We start from the raw sequence: 17,985 nt of genomic DNA, 5'->3' as shown, positions 1-17,985 counted from the left end.
CTTAAATTTCATGGTATGAAGAGAATATCTGTATCATTTTAGTAATTGTTTTATAAATACAAATTGGTTAGTATATAATTAATAAAGGTACAATATTCTAAAACAGGACGAAGATTATAAAGTATTTATTAAAACAAATGTTATGTTTTAAAACCTTTTCCAAATATAAACCATTTAAGTTTATACTTTGCTACGTACATATCTAAATCCCTTTTAAACAGTGTATTTATTATTTTAACTAGGTATTTGTGGGCGGTGTTTATTTTCCTCCGTCGTAATTTAAATTGTACAAACAATGTAAAAAGGTCATTGTAGAGTGCTTTCTACACTATCAAATCATACTTAGCCTCTTTAAATAAACAAGTAATAAATCATAATGAGCACTCTACAGACTACACAATGGACAGCGTTGGCCCAACAAATGCTCGTCGATATTTCACGCGCGATTATGAGTAAACATCTACAATAACGGCCGATCACAGACATTTAAGCATTATCGTGCTAAATGTCTGTGATCGGCCGTTATTGTAGATGTATGCACTATCGTGATTGCCTCCACTCGCCCAAAGCTGCCCATTGTGTAGAAGACCCATAACAGGGAATGTTTTTGCAACTAAATTAACAACAAAATTAAATGTTAATAAAATTCATAACACTGTGGCATTGTGCCGAAATGAGATGCTCAAGAAATCTCCGCCTTATTAGCAGAACTAATTTTCGTGGCTAATTTTAAATGACTTAATTGTCACAACGCTTAATTTTAATTTAATCTGGGTACATTTTATATATTTAAATATTATGTTGTTATGAACAGCTGACATATTACTGTCCACCAACAAAGGAAATATCTCTTCATCGAAGGAAAACTTTATTTTAATTAACAAGTTTTTATTAATTTGGATAACAATGTAAATAAAATTTCTAATAGAAATCGTAATAATATACATAATATGTTCATAGGCTACATTTAATCGTATATAATGTTGGCTCAATCATCTTATAGGACAGCTTAAAGAGTCTAATAAGTAATAAATACTAACCAATCCCCTAGGGCCTAGGAGAATGTGAACGCAAGCCAAAAAACAATCAGAAGAATATAATTACATATCTTCTCACTCAAATACACACAAGAAGTATGTTTATTGATTTAAATTTTCATCGTGTTACACTCTGCATAATCTTCTTCACAATTACAATTTATAGGGTATCTTTATTCTGTTTTACAGCTCCAGATTTTTATTATAATGCCTACACTACTAATTAATAGATAAATATTTACATATCCTACCAAAACAAATACCCTTATCACTAAGTACATAATGCAACTCATATAATAGTACTATTACGATAATGACATAATTATATAATAAGAGGAGGTAAGACAAAAGATGACGTACAACGTGCGTCATTGGTCGGAAGTAGGTCAGGCCGGCCCTGGCCTGAGGGCGCAAGGCACACGGTAATTAGCCGTAAACTCGAATATCATAAGGTCTAATTTCCTATCACACCTAGAATATGATATGTGTGATCCCTTGGTTTTGATCATGAAAATGTTTTGGATACGGTTTTGGAGTTTTTATCTCGAAGAGGTGCCAATTAACTTGAGATGAAAAGAAACATGTAGTAGTAGGAATAAAATCACAACATTTTTTTAGACAAACTAAATTTCAGTAACCAGTTAAGTGTTTACTGAGTTTAGGATATTTCCTCAAATTTGCTTATAGCAATTAGTAAAATGAAAAGGATTAAATAAAAAATAAGGTAAAAAAAATCTAGATGATTTACTATACGAGAAGATTGACATTAAGCAGAGTATTGTAGATAAGTTATAAGTACTATGTCCACACCATCCGAATCGCAAAAACTAAGCTCCTATAACAGGTAGATAGAATTTCGATTTTCGCATAATGATTTTAAGGGGAACAATCCCTAATCCCCAAGAGGAAGACCTTTTCATGCCACACTCCAAATAATCCCATTTCAAATCCTCAAATCCATTGAGATCGACATTTCTAGATTCCATACTAAACTTTATTGCGACTAATTTTTGACTAGTCAAAGTAGTGACGTTATAAATACGAAATATAAGATTTTTTTTATTTGTTTTGACGCGACACCAAGAGTACAAGACCATTTTTTTTTGGAAAGCTATATTTATACTGAGTTACAGAGTGACAATTTTTTTTTCATCTCGATGCAAACGTGGCCTAGCTGCAGACAACCTTCTAGTTCTACTCCTTTAAAGCTAAGTTTAAAGCGAAAAAATGTTAAACTTCGACATAATTAAAAAATGTCTACTTATTAAAAAAAATTGTACTTTTCCACATAACTGTCATTTATAACACACTCAGTCTAGTTACAGATTAATACATAATGTTTTCAATGTATGTACTTGCTTGGTTTGCATCATCTAATTGACGTGAACATTGTTAACGCAATTGACATTGTAAAGCTGAATAGTACGATGGTTCTAGTTCTAGGTTATCTATTATAAAATTTTATAGATCGTAAATTGCATTTTGTAGTAGTGTAGTAGTAGACTGGAGTTTTTTAATATTTTTTTATCGGCATTTATTTTTTCGTAATCTATTTTTCTTTATTTTTGTATATATCATATAGTAGTAATGTAAAGCAAAAGTTCTTCCAAAGAGATTATTGATGCGATAAAGTCCAGTCTATAAAAAATTTAAATAATTTATTTTTATGTTTTAATGCCAATAGTAATTTTTATGCCAATACAACATTTGCCGGATAAGCTCAGTAGCATTCTAAACACAAACTTAGTGACATTATTTAAGTTTTGTCCTTAATTGTTAAAATAGTACCTAGTGCAGTATTTTGTAGTCTTGATTTATAAAACTTGTGAGTACAGCCCTGTACTGTTAAGATATTTCAATTTGTTGTATTTTATCGTAATGGATGCCGGCCAAATTAATATCATAATAACTATATTGAAATGTTTTGTTTATTTTATAGTCAACCAAAATAAAACTAGATTCTTATGTTATTATTTGTCTGATTGCTCAATTATTAAAAAAAAATATATAATCTACCTATATGCGTGCAAGGTGCGTAATGAACACTATTTTTAGTTTTTTAACTAACTGATAATATTTTTTAATAGATACAATCTTCAAGCGACTCGAAAATATATTCACAGTTCACGCTTCATAGCTATATTGTAAAAACGTTTTTCTGCTAAACAGCATTAAATTTTAATTATAGATATAACAAAAACCCTTTGATATTTTAATATTAACTTAGTTTAAGTGTGGTTTAAGTATGCACCCTGTAATTTATTAATCCTCGGTATTCATGATAGTCGGTAAATGTCTAAAGAAACTTAGAAAAATGCAAGTCACAACTACTTAAAGTTTAACTCGTATTACTTGTTTCAAAGTGAATGCTTTTGTCCTGGCATTTATTGAATGAGCTCAAACTTAGTGTATGGGAATTAATATTAACTACTCGACTTCCCTGAGTTTGAGTTCGGGTATGGCTTGATGAAGCTTTCCACTGGATTTGAGTTAGTTTGATTCTTGTAACAAGAATACACTATGCTTATACTTTACGGGTTAAGAACAATCGAGTTGAGCATATGCTAATAATGTTACGAAGAAATAACAATCCATATACCTACTGATTCCTGCCTTTGTATATACGCGAAAGTTTATAACAATGTATGGATGGTCCTGATCTGTATGAAATTTGGAATGATAGATTATTAATCATATTTATAGGCCTTTTAACCGGATACCAAGCGAGTGAAGCCGCGGGTTTCCAGGTTTTGACACCAACTATGTACAAAGTACATATTATAATATTTAAACGCCTTAAAAGACCTTAAGAGAAAGATGATAGAGATAGAGATGTTATATAAGTTTGATTTGAATTATGATCTAGACAAGCAAAAAGAACATACAACAGTAAAGATCATAATCTATGTTCCTTTTACCAGTTTATGACTTTGTTTATGTACCTAAGTAGAGCTTATTATAACATGAGGCTATTAGATTCGACTAGTAGATATGTGTAAAATCTACCTACGTAAAATATGTTTTGTAAAATGTTATATTCTATTTATTTACAGTTGTTTTTATTATTACGTTTCAATTTGGAAAAAAATATTAACTAATAAACTATATCACATATTATTACCTGCCAAACTATGTTTTTGCTATGATTTTTATAAAAGTTCACAAATTATTTATAAAACATGGTATAAATAAAATTACGTGTTACTTCAGTAAGAATTAATATTAACAAGGTACATAAATAAAATCTAGTTCTACTTGTTACATATGTCTGTGCCTTGGAACAATTGGGTCGTAAGAATAACATACATTTTTAATCTATGATTAATATAATATGAAGTCGCTAACACGAAGATGTAGAAAGTATTAAGTAAGTAGTTAGTTTAGTTTAGTTAGTATTTGAACAAGCTGTGCCCCGTGGTTACACCCGTGAACATAACAAACGAAAACTTTCCTTCCTTATATTGTCTTTACTCTTTAGAGGTTCATTTCCAAATTTCATCCAAATCCGTGATGTGCTTTAGTCCTGAAAGCAGACAGTCAAACAGACTGTCAATCTAATTTTATAGCTGAATTCTAAAACTTTATAAAATTTATTAAAAATAGTGATAAATTAGTATCAATAAAACACGTGTGAATTCTGACCTTTCCCATTTAACGTATGTTTAAATAAATGCTTGTTTCTTTTATTCAAATTGTATCCACTTTATCTTGATTAGACTTCGTACAAATAGTAAATAGGGTAGCAGTTTCCATTTCATTACAATGCTAAAGGATTTTACATTTCTACTTGAACAATAGCATTTTATTATGGAGAAGATTCAGTATTATTACAGAAAACAATACTATTATATTATATACATTTTATAACGTTGAAAGCGTTGGGCTGGATTAATATGAAGTTTATTAAATGTAGCTTACTGTGTACATCATAAAATGCCTCAAAAATAACATACAAACTTAATTTTACATCAAACTTTAAAATTTATAAACACAATAGTTCGTTGTGCGATAAACCAATTTGCCACAATTATAGTAATTAAATATTTTCCGGGGCCTACATTTGCCCATCGTGCTTGTCAAAAGTTGAGAGTATTCGCTCAAATTATTTTCAAACTGTCAGCTGCTCTAGCGAAATATTTGGGAAATCCGCTTTGACTTTCCACATTTTAGAGGAGAATTTGCACAAACATAAACCACAGGCGGGAGGGCCTGTGGGATGTGTTGTTTAATAAATGCTTTGTTTTTAAGACCAAAAATGGATAGATAGTTTCATGAAATACCTAGTGGTTCTTTCACTTAAACTATAGGACGGTTTATTTGTCAGCTAACTACGACATGTGGTAATTTTAAGTTATTAGTTGTTCCAACCTTATTGGAAGTGCTGGCAAATATTGACTTCCATAACGTTGAAAACGAATTAAATATATTATTTATAAACTAGCATATTATAAACTAGCTGTTTCCCGCGGTTTCATCCGCATTGCTCCGATCATGTTGGTATTTGTGTGATGATATTATATATAGCATTCCTCGATAAATGGACTATCTAACACCGAAATAATTTTTCAAATCGGACCAGACCTACTTCCTGAGATTAGCGCGTTCAAACTAACAAACTCTTCAGCTTTATTATATTAGTATTGATTACCGACAATTTATTATGCACAAGCTTCAAAAATATAACAGAACAATTTCGTGAGTAATTGGTAATTTATAGTGTGTATCTATAAATTGTAATGATTTTGCTTCTCTTAAAGAGAATATATAAGTAAAATACGACGAAAGTTCATTGATTAATAATGATGACCAAGTTTGCTTTAATTTCTATACATAATATAATTTAATCATGCCAGTAAAAGTTGCGATACAAAGATCTTGCTTTGCAGGAGATATTCATGTACCATTGCATCGGTGCAATAATATAAATCTAATAGATACCTACACTAAGGTCTATACAAGTTTTTCAATACCTACATAGAATTTCTATCCTTCCAATAACGAGCTTGCAAGAGTCTCAAAAGATATATTCATTGATCAATCTAATACGGAAATCGCTCGCAAAGAGCTGGCACAGCATCAAAGCGCATTTTCACCTGCACCTCATTCGTAACAGCTGTTAACAAGCCGCCATCTTTATTTTATTATTTTTAATCTTGATTCATACGCGCGACACCCAGTCTGTTTATTTTCAACGTTTTTTTTTAGATAATTTATAAAAAGGAATTTTTCGTTTGTATGATTCATTCGATTTAAGAACGCGAATAAAGTCAAATCACCAATCAACATTTAGTTGATACGTGTAATATTCAAGACCAAATATAAAAAATAAAATATATGTAAAACTTGATGATATTTTCGATTATACTGTCAGATCAAAAACATAAAATATTGAAATTGACTCGATAGAAAAAATTCACGAAGTTACCTCTAAATTTCACACTTTTACGTTTTTTACTTGACATGGTAATGCCTATTATGTTCTTTTTTTCATAAACAATTATATTGAAACATTTGTGAGAACTTTGTCCGACCACTTTTTTGTAATTACTTATAGTTTTGGTTTAATCACGATAAAACACTTTTGGCGCTTACTATATTTTTAATTACGCAAGAAATCATCTTGCATCGCACGTTCCGGGAGCTAAAAACATAATTCTATTTCATACATCAGACGCTATCGCTCCGTTGAGACGAGTAGACCATGCTCAAATTGCTGTGCCGCGCGCCGATTTTTTAATAATATTGTTTCAATATTGTTTTTTTGAAAATGGTACACAACAAAAGAACATTGAAACTTCAGAAACGAGAACTAAAAGAGATTCATATTTAAATGATATCTAACTAATTTTCGAAGATAAGTTAATATAGTATTGTAATCATATGATTAATAAATAATTATTAGTTATTTATAATAAATAATAAATTATTATTTATTAATATGTATTAATAAAAAATACGACTTTCGATTCATTTCAGAAACTTTATGCAGGTGAGTTTAGATATTACATAAATATGTAATATCTAATCACACTCACACGAATTTATGCATAAATTCGTTTCCGTGGGCTGAGTATTGACGCGACGATCTTAGGTATACAAACATATATATATATATTATATGGATACAAATATTTCATTCATAGTGTTACATCAATAAAATCAAGAAAGATTTATGGTATATTTTTTTATGAATTATTATATTATTACTTATTACCATTACTACTATGATTACCTACTACCTATTTGTAGATTCCTATGGTTGTTCCAGTAAATAACGTAAATAGGTTGTGAATAGTAGGTATATACCTATAATATAATATATTCACAATCTGTATTACTAATCACTGGTGCAGTGATGAGTGAACTCCCATAAATAATTATTATAATCCATACTTATATTATAAATGCGAAAGTAACTCTGTCTGTCTGTCTGTTACTCAATCACGCCTAAACTACTGAACCAATTTGCATGAAATTTGGTATGGAGATATTTTGATACCCGAGAAAGGACATAGGCTACCTTTTATTGCGAAATATGTACCACGGGCGAAGCCGGGGCGGACCTCTAGTAAATTATAAAGTTATACCTGCTCATTATTTGAAATCTATCGTAAAATTAGTGTCAATAAAATTTCGTGTTTCGCGTTGTCACGTTATCACGTGTTTTTTCAATTCTTTTTTATTGTATCCCTTGAAGTACAAGGATGGTTCTCATGTAGAGAAAACGTAAATATGTACGGGCGAAGCCGGGGCGGACCGCTAATTACAAATAAAATACATATCATTCACTAGCTTTCCGCCTGCGGCTTCGCCCGCGTTTTCAAAGAAAAACCCGCATAGTTCCCGTTCCCGTGGGATTTCCGGGATAAAACCTAGCCTATGTTACTCGTGGATAATGTAGCTTTCGAATGGTGAAAGAATTTTTAAAATCGGTCTAGTAGTTTATGAGCTTATTCATTACAATCAAACAAACAAACAAACAAACAAAGTTTTCCTCTTTATAATATTAGTGTATGTATAAATAATTATAAAGTTATACCTGCTCATTATTTGAAATCTATCGTAAAATTAGTGTCAATAAAATTTCGCGTTTCGCGTTGTCACGTTATCACGTGTTTTTTCAATTCTTTTTTTATTGTATCCCTTGAAGTACAAGGATGGTTCTCATGTAGAGAAAACGTAAATATGTACGGGCGAAGCCGGGGCGGACCGCTAGTTACAAATAAAATACATATCATTCACTAGCTTTCCGCCTGCGGCTTCGCCCGCGTTTTCAAAGAAAAACCCGCATAGTTCCCGTTCCCGTGGGATTTCCGGGATAAAACCTAGCCTATGTTACTCGTGGATAATGTAGCTTTCGAATGGTGAAAGAATTTTTAAAATCGGTCTAGTAGTTTATGAGCCTATTCATTACAATCAAACAAACAAACAAACAAAGTTTTCCTCTTTATAATATTAGTGTAGATTAGTGTAGACAAACACTATGAATAGGGTTGCCAACTTTTTTTACAAGAAATAAAGTACGTATATTCATAATTCATTATTCAGGTCTATGAAGATTATTAAACAGTATTTTAGCAAAACAAACATTATTTATTGTAGTGTGTGCCCTCTGACTAAATAAAAAAAATTGTGAGCGTCTAAATGTAACACATAATAATGTGTCTGCACTTTGATGCTGAAAACAGTCTTTTGTATAAGTACTTTTTTTTTGTTAAACAGTAAAAAGTATAATTTAGTGAAAAACAGTAGAATACTGTTTGGCAACCCTAAGTATGAATACACTCGCGAATGCAAATTCTGGTTTTGTGCGTGTTTCCACTTTCAACTATCAAGTGACGATTTATTTATTTGTTTTGTTTCGTAATTATTATGGTCAAATATTAATAACGAAACAAATTATTATGGACTCGATATTTTATTGTTTCACGGTAGTCGTCTTGTCGTTTGCTCAAGAACGTGAAATTGAATGATAATTATTTTTTTTTTATAAAGTCAAAACCATTTTCTTTCAAATAAAAACTTGTTTTTATTGAAAACAAAAATCAGAGTGTTGCTAGGAATAAGTATAACATTAAATAGTAATGTTAGGATATCGAAACATTTTTGTATAGGCCTGAACGTTATAGTGGAAACGCGCTCTAAGATCTGAGTAATATACATGTCGTGGCCATATCGTAGATTTGCTCATTTCATGAAATGGCCAATTTAGTTTGGCCAGATCGTTAAATTGCCAACGTTTCACGATTTGGTCATCCACATTTGGCCAGATCGTCGATCTGGCCAAACGTGGATGGCCATTTCACGAAATTCGACCATTTTTGTTAAAGCGATTCGCTTCTGGCACTCGCCGGCCGCTGCCGCGGCACGCTCGCTTTGCTCGCTCGGCTCGTGCGTTGTTTATTAAAGTCTAACCTAACCTATATTTTATACGTTCTGGCCAAATGTCGATGACCAAATCGTGAAACGTTGACGATTTAACGATCTGACCAAACTATGTTGGCCATTTCATGAAATGAGCAAATCTACAATATGACCACGACATACACACCACTAGATATGCAAATATTTCTCCAAGCTAATTTACCTTGTACTAATATTATACTAATGTTGTACTAATATTGTAAATGTGAAAGTAACTCTGTCTGTCTGTCTGTTACTCAATCACTCCTACTGAACCAATTTGCATGTAATTTGGTATAGAGATATTTTGATACCCGAGAAAGGACATAGGATAGGTTTTATCCCGGAAATCCCACGGGAACGGGAATTATGCGGGTTTTTCTTTGACTGCGCGGGCGATGCCGCGGGCGGAAAGCTAGTATATAATAAATATAATATAAACACAACAATATAACATTCATTCAAATCATACAAACAAACAGACATAAACACACAGGCAGAATTTTTTTACGGATTCGTGCTCTATACTGTTTCCCTAATATTGTTTTTTTGAATATATTACATACATACTTACACTTTTTTACTGTTTTATTATATACGTATAGATTATCATCAATAATTATAAATAAAAAATAATAATAAATTATCATATTACATAACTTGCCATGATTTCAACCTCACTGTTTTATATAATTATTTCATTAATATACTAACTACCGAAAATACGCGTAGAACGAGCGAAGAATATTGTGTTTAATTTAGCGTCCGATGAACTTTACGTAAGTACGATGAGCCGGGTGCGGAGTGTATGATGGAAGAAAGATTGCGCGCGGCATGGCGCGCTAGGGCGGGGCCCATAACTTTAGAAATTCTCTGCCTTTATGCCCACTCTTAAAGTGTTTTTTGTAATGTGATGTAGATACTTCTTATAAATCTAATTTCAAAGGAGATTAGTTAACAAATAAATAGAAAAAATAAATCGTACACTTTCCTGTAGCGATGATCAAAACTATAAATGACTTGCCAACTTTGTTGCTAAGCGTAGAACTTGAGAACGGCGAAGTTTTTAAGAACAAGGCAGGCATGAGAGTAAACCCGAAAGAAAGGACAGAAAAAAGTTCTCTGGCAGCTAGTACCTACTAATGAATTTTAAAATATTTAAGACATTTACCTATAATTCCACTCCATTTTTTTACCATATTTTTGTTGCAGTCAAATAGAAATGAAACCACAGTAACAAAACTTGTGCTGCGTCAAGCACAAAAATATTCAACAAAGTTCCAACAATCTTGATATTTTAGTAATTACGCGGTAACAAAAGGAAAATTATCTCTCGATCTTGAAATGAGGTCAAAGCGTTCTGTGCTTATTTGGTTAAGTACGTATTGTAATTAAGCAATTAAGATGTGAATCTAGATTACTGGAGCTTATTAAAAAATTACCTAAAGTAAGGATACCGTTGTGATTTTATCTACACGCTTTGCGGGTTACCTACATAAAATGAGGATAATTTATGCATTCATTCCTTGGTTAGGTCTTTGAAACTGCTAGCCAGACTTCCAGGGGTTCCTTATGCTTTTTTTTTAATTCGTATAAAAGTTGTAGGTAGCTTTATGAATGCTAGTGATTGGTAGGTTTAAATCTAGTAGTCTAGATATTTTCAAAGTACTCTATTGTTCTGAAACATATTAAATTAGGTATATCAAAGAAGAAAGTTAAGGAAAGTTTGGATTAACATACAATTCTTTCATCTTGATATTATTTCATACATAGGTTGATAGGGTATATTAATCAGGAGCGATATGTGTTTTTTTCTTTTATATCTAACTTGTAAATTGTAGTGGAGCAAAGAGCAAATTACTACACTAGCTGTCCCCGCGGTTTTTTCCGCGTTACTCCGTTCGTATTGGTAGTCGCGTGAAGATATACCTATAGGCTATAGCCTATTGGCTTCCTTGATAAATGGGCTACCTAACAGTGAAAGTATTTTTTTACATTAAACAGAGTTCCTGAGATTAGCGCGTTCAAACAAACAAACATTTCAGCTTTATAATATAGAGGTAAGTATAGATTACTCAAAAACTAACAAATCTCAATAATAACGAATTCACTAACCTTTTAAAATTATACAATAATAGTTCTGTATCTAATTGTTATGACTACGTCAGAGGCATGTGGATGTAAATGAGCGATTTACATAACATGTAAACAATACAGACAGTATGACTAATTGGACTCTCAACTGTGCTCTCATGTGCGTGTGCGCAGAGCACGTATGAACACTGTTATTGTGGAAAATATAGCGAATTTGTCAGTTTTTGTAAGCAGTCAGTAAAAAGTTCAAAAAGTATCAAGATCATTCGGAGTACCAACACAGAATCTTAACCATCGACGATCTAAAGTTTTCGGAATTACTAGCTCAATTAAAGAAAATGATACACAAATAAAATCTACTACTACACCTCTAGTGTAATATAAAAAATATAGAGCTCTAAGTATTTGGAATTGAAGGTCGTGCATCTTCATCTATATCTATACATAATATAATAAATCTGTAGAAGGGTCAATTCTGTACATTGAAAATATTGAAAAAATAAATAGCAGGTGGTGTTACTGGATCGATACCAAGCCCAAATATGTGATTAAAAAAATTTTTGTCTGTCTGTCTGTCTGTCTGTCTGTCTGTCTGTCTGTATGTGAAGGCATCACGTGAAAACTAACGGTTCGATTTCGATGAAACTTGGTATAATTATACCTTATAATCCTGGGCATAAAATAGGATACTTTTTATCCCGGAAAAATGCGTAGAAAAAAAAATAAATCTTAATTTTTCTTAATTGTTCCGCGCGGACGGAGTCGCGGGCGGAAGCTAGTTTATAATATCCAGTAAATTCGGATTATAGTCGAGCCAATTTAATAGGCAACATTTGACGTCTATCAATTTTATCTTCGAAGAGAGGTAACCTGCTTAAAAACATCGATTAAAGTGAATTAATCGATAAGGATTTGAAACATTTGTCAATCGAATTTATTAATTTGTGATGATTTTTATTCACAAGTAATCAATGCATTCGATTCTAGATGTCAGATTTCGATTTTTAGAGTAACGTCTCTGGTATTTAAAAAGAAAAAAGGTTTATTGACACAAAATTGTAGCGACGTCAGTTGTTCAATTCAGAAATTGTTTTTTTATGTTTAGAATGGTTTATCAGTAAAATGAAATCTTAAAATTACTTGTATCGGTCATTATTATTATAAATATGTAGTCGTAATTGAAAAAAGTTAAGCAAATGTGCAGTTCTAACAAAACGAAATATCATGTTATTCTATGTCGTCGTTACTAGGTTACGTTGTTGAATTTTGTTGAACTGTCAAATGTTGCCTATTAAAATGGCTCTACTATAACTATAAATATTGCATGATAAACTATACGTCAAATAAATAATATTAAGATGCAGTTAAGCATCTCGGTAGATATTTATAATGACAAATAGTGTGTTAGCGTCATTAAATATTATTTTATTAGTTTTATGGCCGGTCGCATTTTCTCTACCTATATATTTTGAAAATTGACATCAAAAAGTGTTAAATAGACTATCAGAGACATTATTACCAAGTGGTAAATCGGTACGTTTTTAACCTAGGTACCTACACAGACTAATAATAATATACTACGTATACAAATATAGGTATAAAGTTAGCTATAAGTACGATAGTAGATGTACCAATAGGTAGGTAATAGGTATATATAAAAAATATTTTTTACATATTTCTCACAAGCAATTCCATACTTAATTTAACTAAGTATTGAATATAATATGTATATAATTTTCAATATTTTCAAAATTTTATTATGTTGAAAATTTTCCATGCACTCTACCTAAATAAACAGTGCCGAAAATTAAAATCTGTTTTTTTTTTGCACAGGTTAGCTTCATACGAATTTCATGACTTTCCTCTCGTACACGTACCTACAATACAGCCGCGATTCATTATTATCACATAAAATCACACTACCTCTGCGGACACGCTAACACAAATAATTAAATATTTTCCGAGCGTTATCACAATGCGCAGCTAGAATGGATATTTCATTTTAAAAGTAAACAGCCGAGCTTTGTACATAGTCGTAAGCTCGAAGTAGGTCGGCACCGCGTCACGATGACGTCATTGATGACGTAAGCGCCCGTCCCCCTGCCACGCCTGTACCCCGTAGCTATGGATTTAGTAGTATGTATACTGTGTAGTACTCTATACTATAGTATATATAATATGTGTATACTTTATTGGTTTGTTTGTCGGATTTGAGATGTAGGTAAAAGTGGCTATTTTAGTAGCAATCAATTCTGATATAGATTACAGACTTATTTTTCGGAAATGTTTTTCAAATAATGATTGGTATGGAAAAATTTACATGATGGTCTATCGTAATTATAAAAAATAATACTTTTTTATGTTATTTTTAAGTGTCACATCAAAACTTGCCTTACCCTTTTTTTGATAACTTATTCACTTATGTGAATAAGTTGCATGTGCATTTGTGTAATTGTATACATTTGTATACAATTACACAAATGATATACAACGTATACACATATACAACGTAGGTCCGTCATGCTTTCACAGTACCTACAGTTATCATATCAATAGTTAACTTACATTTAATTACGATATCTAGGTATCTATTAATTTTCTTTTTTATTGGGAATAGGGAAGCGCTTGGCCACAATCTCGCCTGATGTTAAGCTGAGATGTAGTCTAAGATGGAACGCGCTTCCCTAGAAGGTACCTGTTCACTCTACGCTTGAATATTAAACGCACATAATTCTCGTAAAGCTGTTAGTATATGCCTAACATTATTGAAATTCCATATTCATAGCTCTACCGGCTACTTTAGCTTGCATAGAATTTTCGGACGTGAATTCTATCCCTGCTTAAAGTTCGAGTTATTTCAGCTCATCGAATAATTTTCGTATGAAATTTTAGTGCAAAATATAATATATTTTAATGTTATCGTAAAGTTAAACGAAAAATTTCTCGCTGTAAAAGTGATCATGAAAAAATGTATTCTTGTGACAAAAAACCTTTCCAAGAAGTTAAATTTATCCAATATCTAGTTGTGTCCTGCAGTTTTAGCCGCATTGCTTCACTTCCATTGGTCTTAGCGTGACGATATAATATAGCCTTCCTCAATAAATGGGCTATCACTAAAATAATTTTTCCAATCGAAACAGTAGTTCCTGAGATTTGCGAGTTACAGCAAACAATAATCTCTTCAGCTTTATAATATTATAGATTTAATATAAATCAATATTATAAACCAATGTATAACTAGTATGATTTCAATTTAGATACTAACAATAGCCAGCCCTATTACTATTGTACCCCTTTCGCTCCAATCTGCTAAGTGTCGATGATAAATATTTACTCATACTAAAAGCTTTGCCCGTAATATAATAAAGAGGATCTGATAGGTTCATGTGTTCAGTGATTGATTATATCATAGTGAAATATGTCGCATATAACTATAGTGATATATCTTTGCAATTTCATCTCTAGGCTCTATGTAGATATTTTTTAGCACATATAATATGGTGTTAAGAAAACTTAACATGTTGGTAAAGGTAAAGAGCCTTGATAAATGAGTATTCTCTATTAAGGTTTGCAACAATCCATACTTAATCCATACTAATATTATAAATACGAAAGTAACTCTGTCTATCTGTCTGTTACTCAATCACGCCTAAACTACTGAACCAATTTGCATGAAATTTGGTATGGAGATATTTTGATAACCGAGAAAGGACATAGGCTACCTTTTATTGCGAAATATGTACCACGGGCGAAGCCGGGGCGGACCACTAGTACGGAATATATCTGAAATTATACTCGATCAAAAGAGCAAATTAATGGTATTGTTGTACGTAGGTATTTCCTAGATGTTATTTTAATAAGTAGTACGGAGCATTTTAAATACTTACAACATAATATTCAAATTTATAGCTCTTCTTAAATAAATGACAAATAGTTAAACTACCAAACTATGTAACCAATAACTGAACTTCAGATATCTTTACTTTTTCACTATTTAGGTGTTAGGTATATCTACAATTATTGACACATAATAGAAACACCATTAGATACTCAAAGGTACAAACTCCAAAGATTTTTCATTAAGTCTGTAACATTTTACAAAGACTTTGGAAACTTAAATGAGGCTCTTGTCGGGCGAAAGATGTTTTTAAGGAGCGGCAATAGTCGTTTAAAAGTTTTACAAAGCCTTTTAACATGATATTTGAGGAAATAAACGTTAACAATCCCTTTTAATGTAAACTTTGCAGTGTCAGATTGTTTAAAATTTTACTTCGATAATTACTATGAATAATTATAATTATAGACCCTTTTTTAAATAATATCATCAAGGTGTTGTTCAAGAATTTTTTAAAATTTCGTTCGCTTAAAACAAGTGATAACTGCGTTAAAAACAACCGACTTCAAACTTGCACTTGCAAAATTTACAAATACCTACAGACAAAAATGCTCATAAAATAAAAACTACTGGGCCTATCCGAATAAAATTTTTATGGGACCAATTCGACACCATCCCGCATCGAACAAAAAAAGAATCACGTAAATCGGTTCAGAAACCTCGGAGTAATCGGTGTACATACATAAAAAAAAAAAAAAAATACCGGCCGAATTGATAACCTCCTCCTTTTTTTTGAAGTCGGTTAATAAAACTATGTATAAGGTATATTTAGTAGTTAGGTACTCGTTAGAATCGCAAGTTTAGGTTACTTTCTTTTAATAATAAGAGGCCTATTTCCCTGCAATAGAAACATTTCATAACGTTCTCATATTTTATAACAAATAGACAAAACACATATTATATCCTTCAACAAAAAAGCATAATAACATAGAGTAGACCGAACTGCTGCGCCCGCAGGTCCCCGCCGTACCGCGTCACCAAGCCGTCGTTCGACGCTGCGGCGGAGCCTGCGCAGGAGTTGCTCGAGCCAGCCCCCTCCTTTAAGGACAAGAAGCCGCAACTTAAAGGGCCTAGAGCACAGATTGGATCCAGCGTCTCTGGTAAGTTAGATAATTACTTGTACTCGAATGTGTTTTATTACATTCATTATTGTTTCATAAAATTTTAATGTAAATGAATCGTCTTCTCACTCGACATTTCCTAAATGAGGGAAACTTCTCAATTAGTAAGTACCTTAAAGGGTGTGTGTTTATAATATACTTTTCGTATCTAGTTTCGTAGCTTTTCTATGGTATATCTTTTTTGATTTATTAATTTTCAAAGGCTTAATAAAACTACTACAAAAAAGTCAAGTGCCTGTTATCATTACCATGTTCGCGTAATCCTATACATTTTATCAATAATCCATACTACATTTCAGATTCCATCTCGCTATCATCACCGCAAGCATGTGCGTCACCACGCGAGGAGGTGGTAGGTGTGGGCCCTCCTATGCCGGCGAATGTGTCGGCTCTCTCGGAGGAGCATAGGGCATACCTGCTGGGCAAGAGCAATGGCCAGCGAGCCAGGAAGCGGAGGGCCATGCTGATATATGTGTGTGCGGCGGATTCGCAGGGTGAGTGGACAACTGTAATTTTGCAGAACCATCAAACCATGTTTTAGCTTTCCATAAAACAAAAATATAGTTATTATAATGGTCTACAAAAGTAAAAAATGTAGTTTTTGTAAAATATGCGTTGTATTGAATACTGCTCATATAATTATCCTCATATTATAAATTGGTAAATATCACAGAAACGGAGTAATTTTTTCTCCTGAAAGATGTCGTAGTATAAAGTAATCACTAACGACCAAAATCGATAAATTAAAAATATTGTAACAGTGATTTCTATTGTTGATTATACTTGTAAATCTGCGAGATTATCACATAAAATAACAATAAAGATCTAACTTGTCAATTATGCATTTTCCCCAGATTGTTGCGCAGAAAAGGGCGCGTTGCACTGTGGCGTAGCAGCGCGGCTCCGCCTGCGCGCACGCAAGCGCGGCTGGCGCGTGCACGTTGCGGATCTGCACTGGCGATCACCGCTCGAACAACAGCGGGATCATCGCTTTCCTGTGCTCTGTATATCGGAACTTGCACGTAAGTTGGATAAGGGCTGCTCGTAGCACATGTAGCTTTATGGAAAATAGCGTAGCACGTCTAGCTTAATAGAAAATCTCGTAGCACGTCTAGCTTAATAGAAAATATCGTAGAACGTGTAGCTTAATAGAAAATCTCGTAGCACGTGTAACGTAATAGAAAATCTCGTAGCAGTGTAGCTTAATAGAAAATCTCGTAGTACGTGTACCTTAATATAAAATCTCGTAGCACGTGTAGCTTAATAGAAAATCTCGTAGTATGTGTAGCTTAATAGAAAGTATCGTAGCGCGTGTAGCTTTATGTAATATTTCGTAGCACTTGGACCTTTATGTTACATCTCTTAACACGCGTAGCTTTATGTAAGATCTCATAGCACGTGTAACTAGAGGTGAGATCTCGTAGCACGTGTAGAA

At 32.4% G+C, this 17,985-nt stretch overlaps 1 protein-coding gene across 2 annotated transcripts in view; it reads left to right on the top strand.

The window, feature by feature from the left end:
- Positions 1-17,985, top strand: part of LOC123701647 — a 50,930-nt gene that overhangs the window by 14,981 nt on the left and 17,964 nt on the right. The window contains exons 2-4 of one of the 2 annotated variants that reach the window (XM_045649133.1): positions 16,387-16,529; positions 16,850-17,044; positions 17,405-17,572. In XM_045649133.1, coding sequence (XP_045505089.1) covers positions 16,387-16,529; positions 16,850-17,044; positions 17,405-17,572 — 506 coding nt within the window. Of the gene's footprint in view, positions 1-16,365; positions 16,530-16,849; positions 17,045-17,404; positions 17,573-17,985 lie in introns of both variants that reach the window. The other variant, XM_045649132.1, reaches the window with a different exon arrangement.

The sequence above is a fragment of the Colias croceus genome, chromosome 22, assembly GCF_905220415.1.
Source record: "Colias croceus chromosome 22, ilColCroc2.1".
Lineage (NCBI taxonomy): Eukaryota > Metazoa > Arthropoda > Insecta > Lepidoptera > Pieridae > Colias > Colias croceus.
This window is presented reverse-complemented; position numbering and strand designations above follow the sequence as displayed.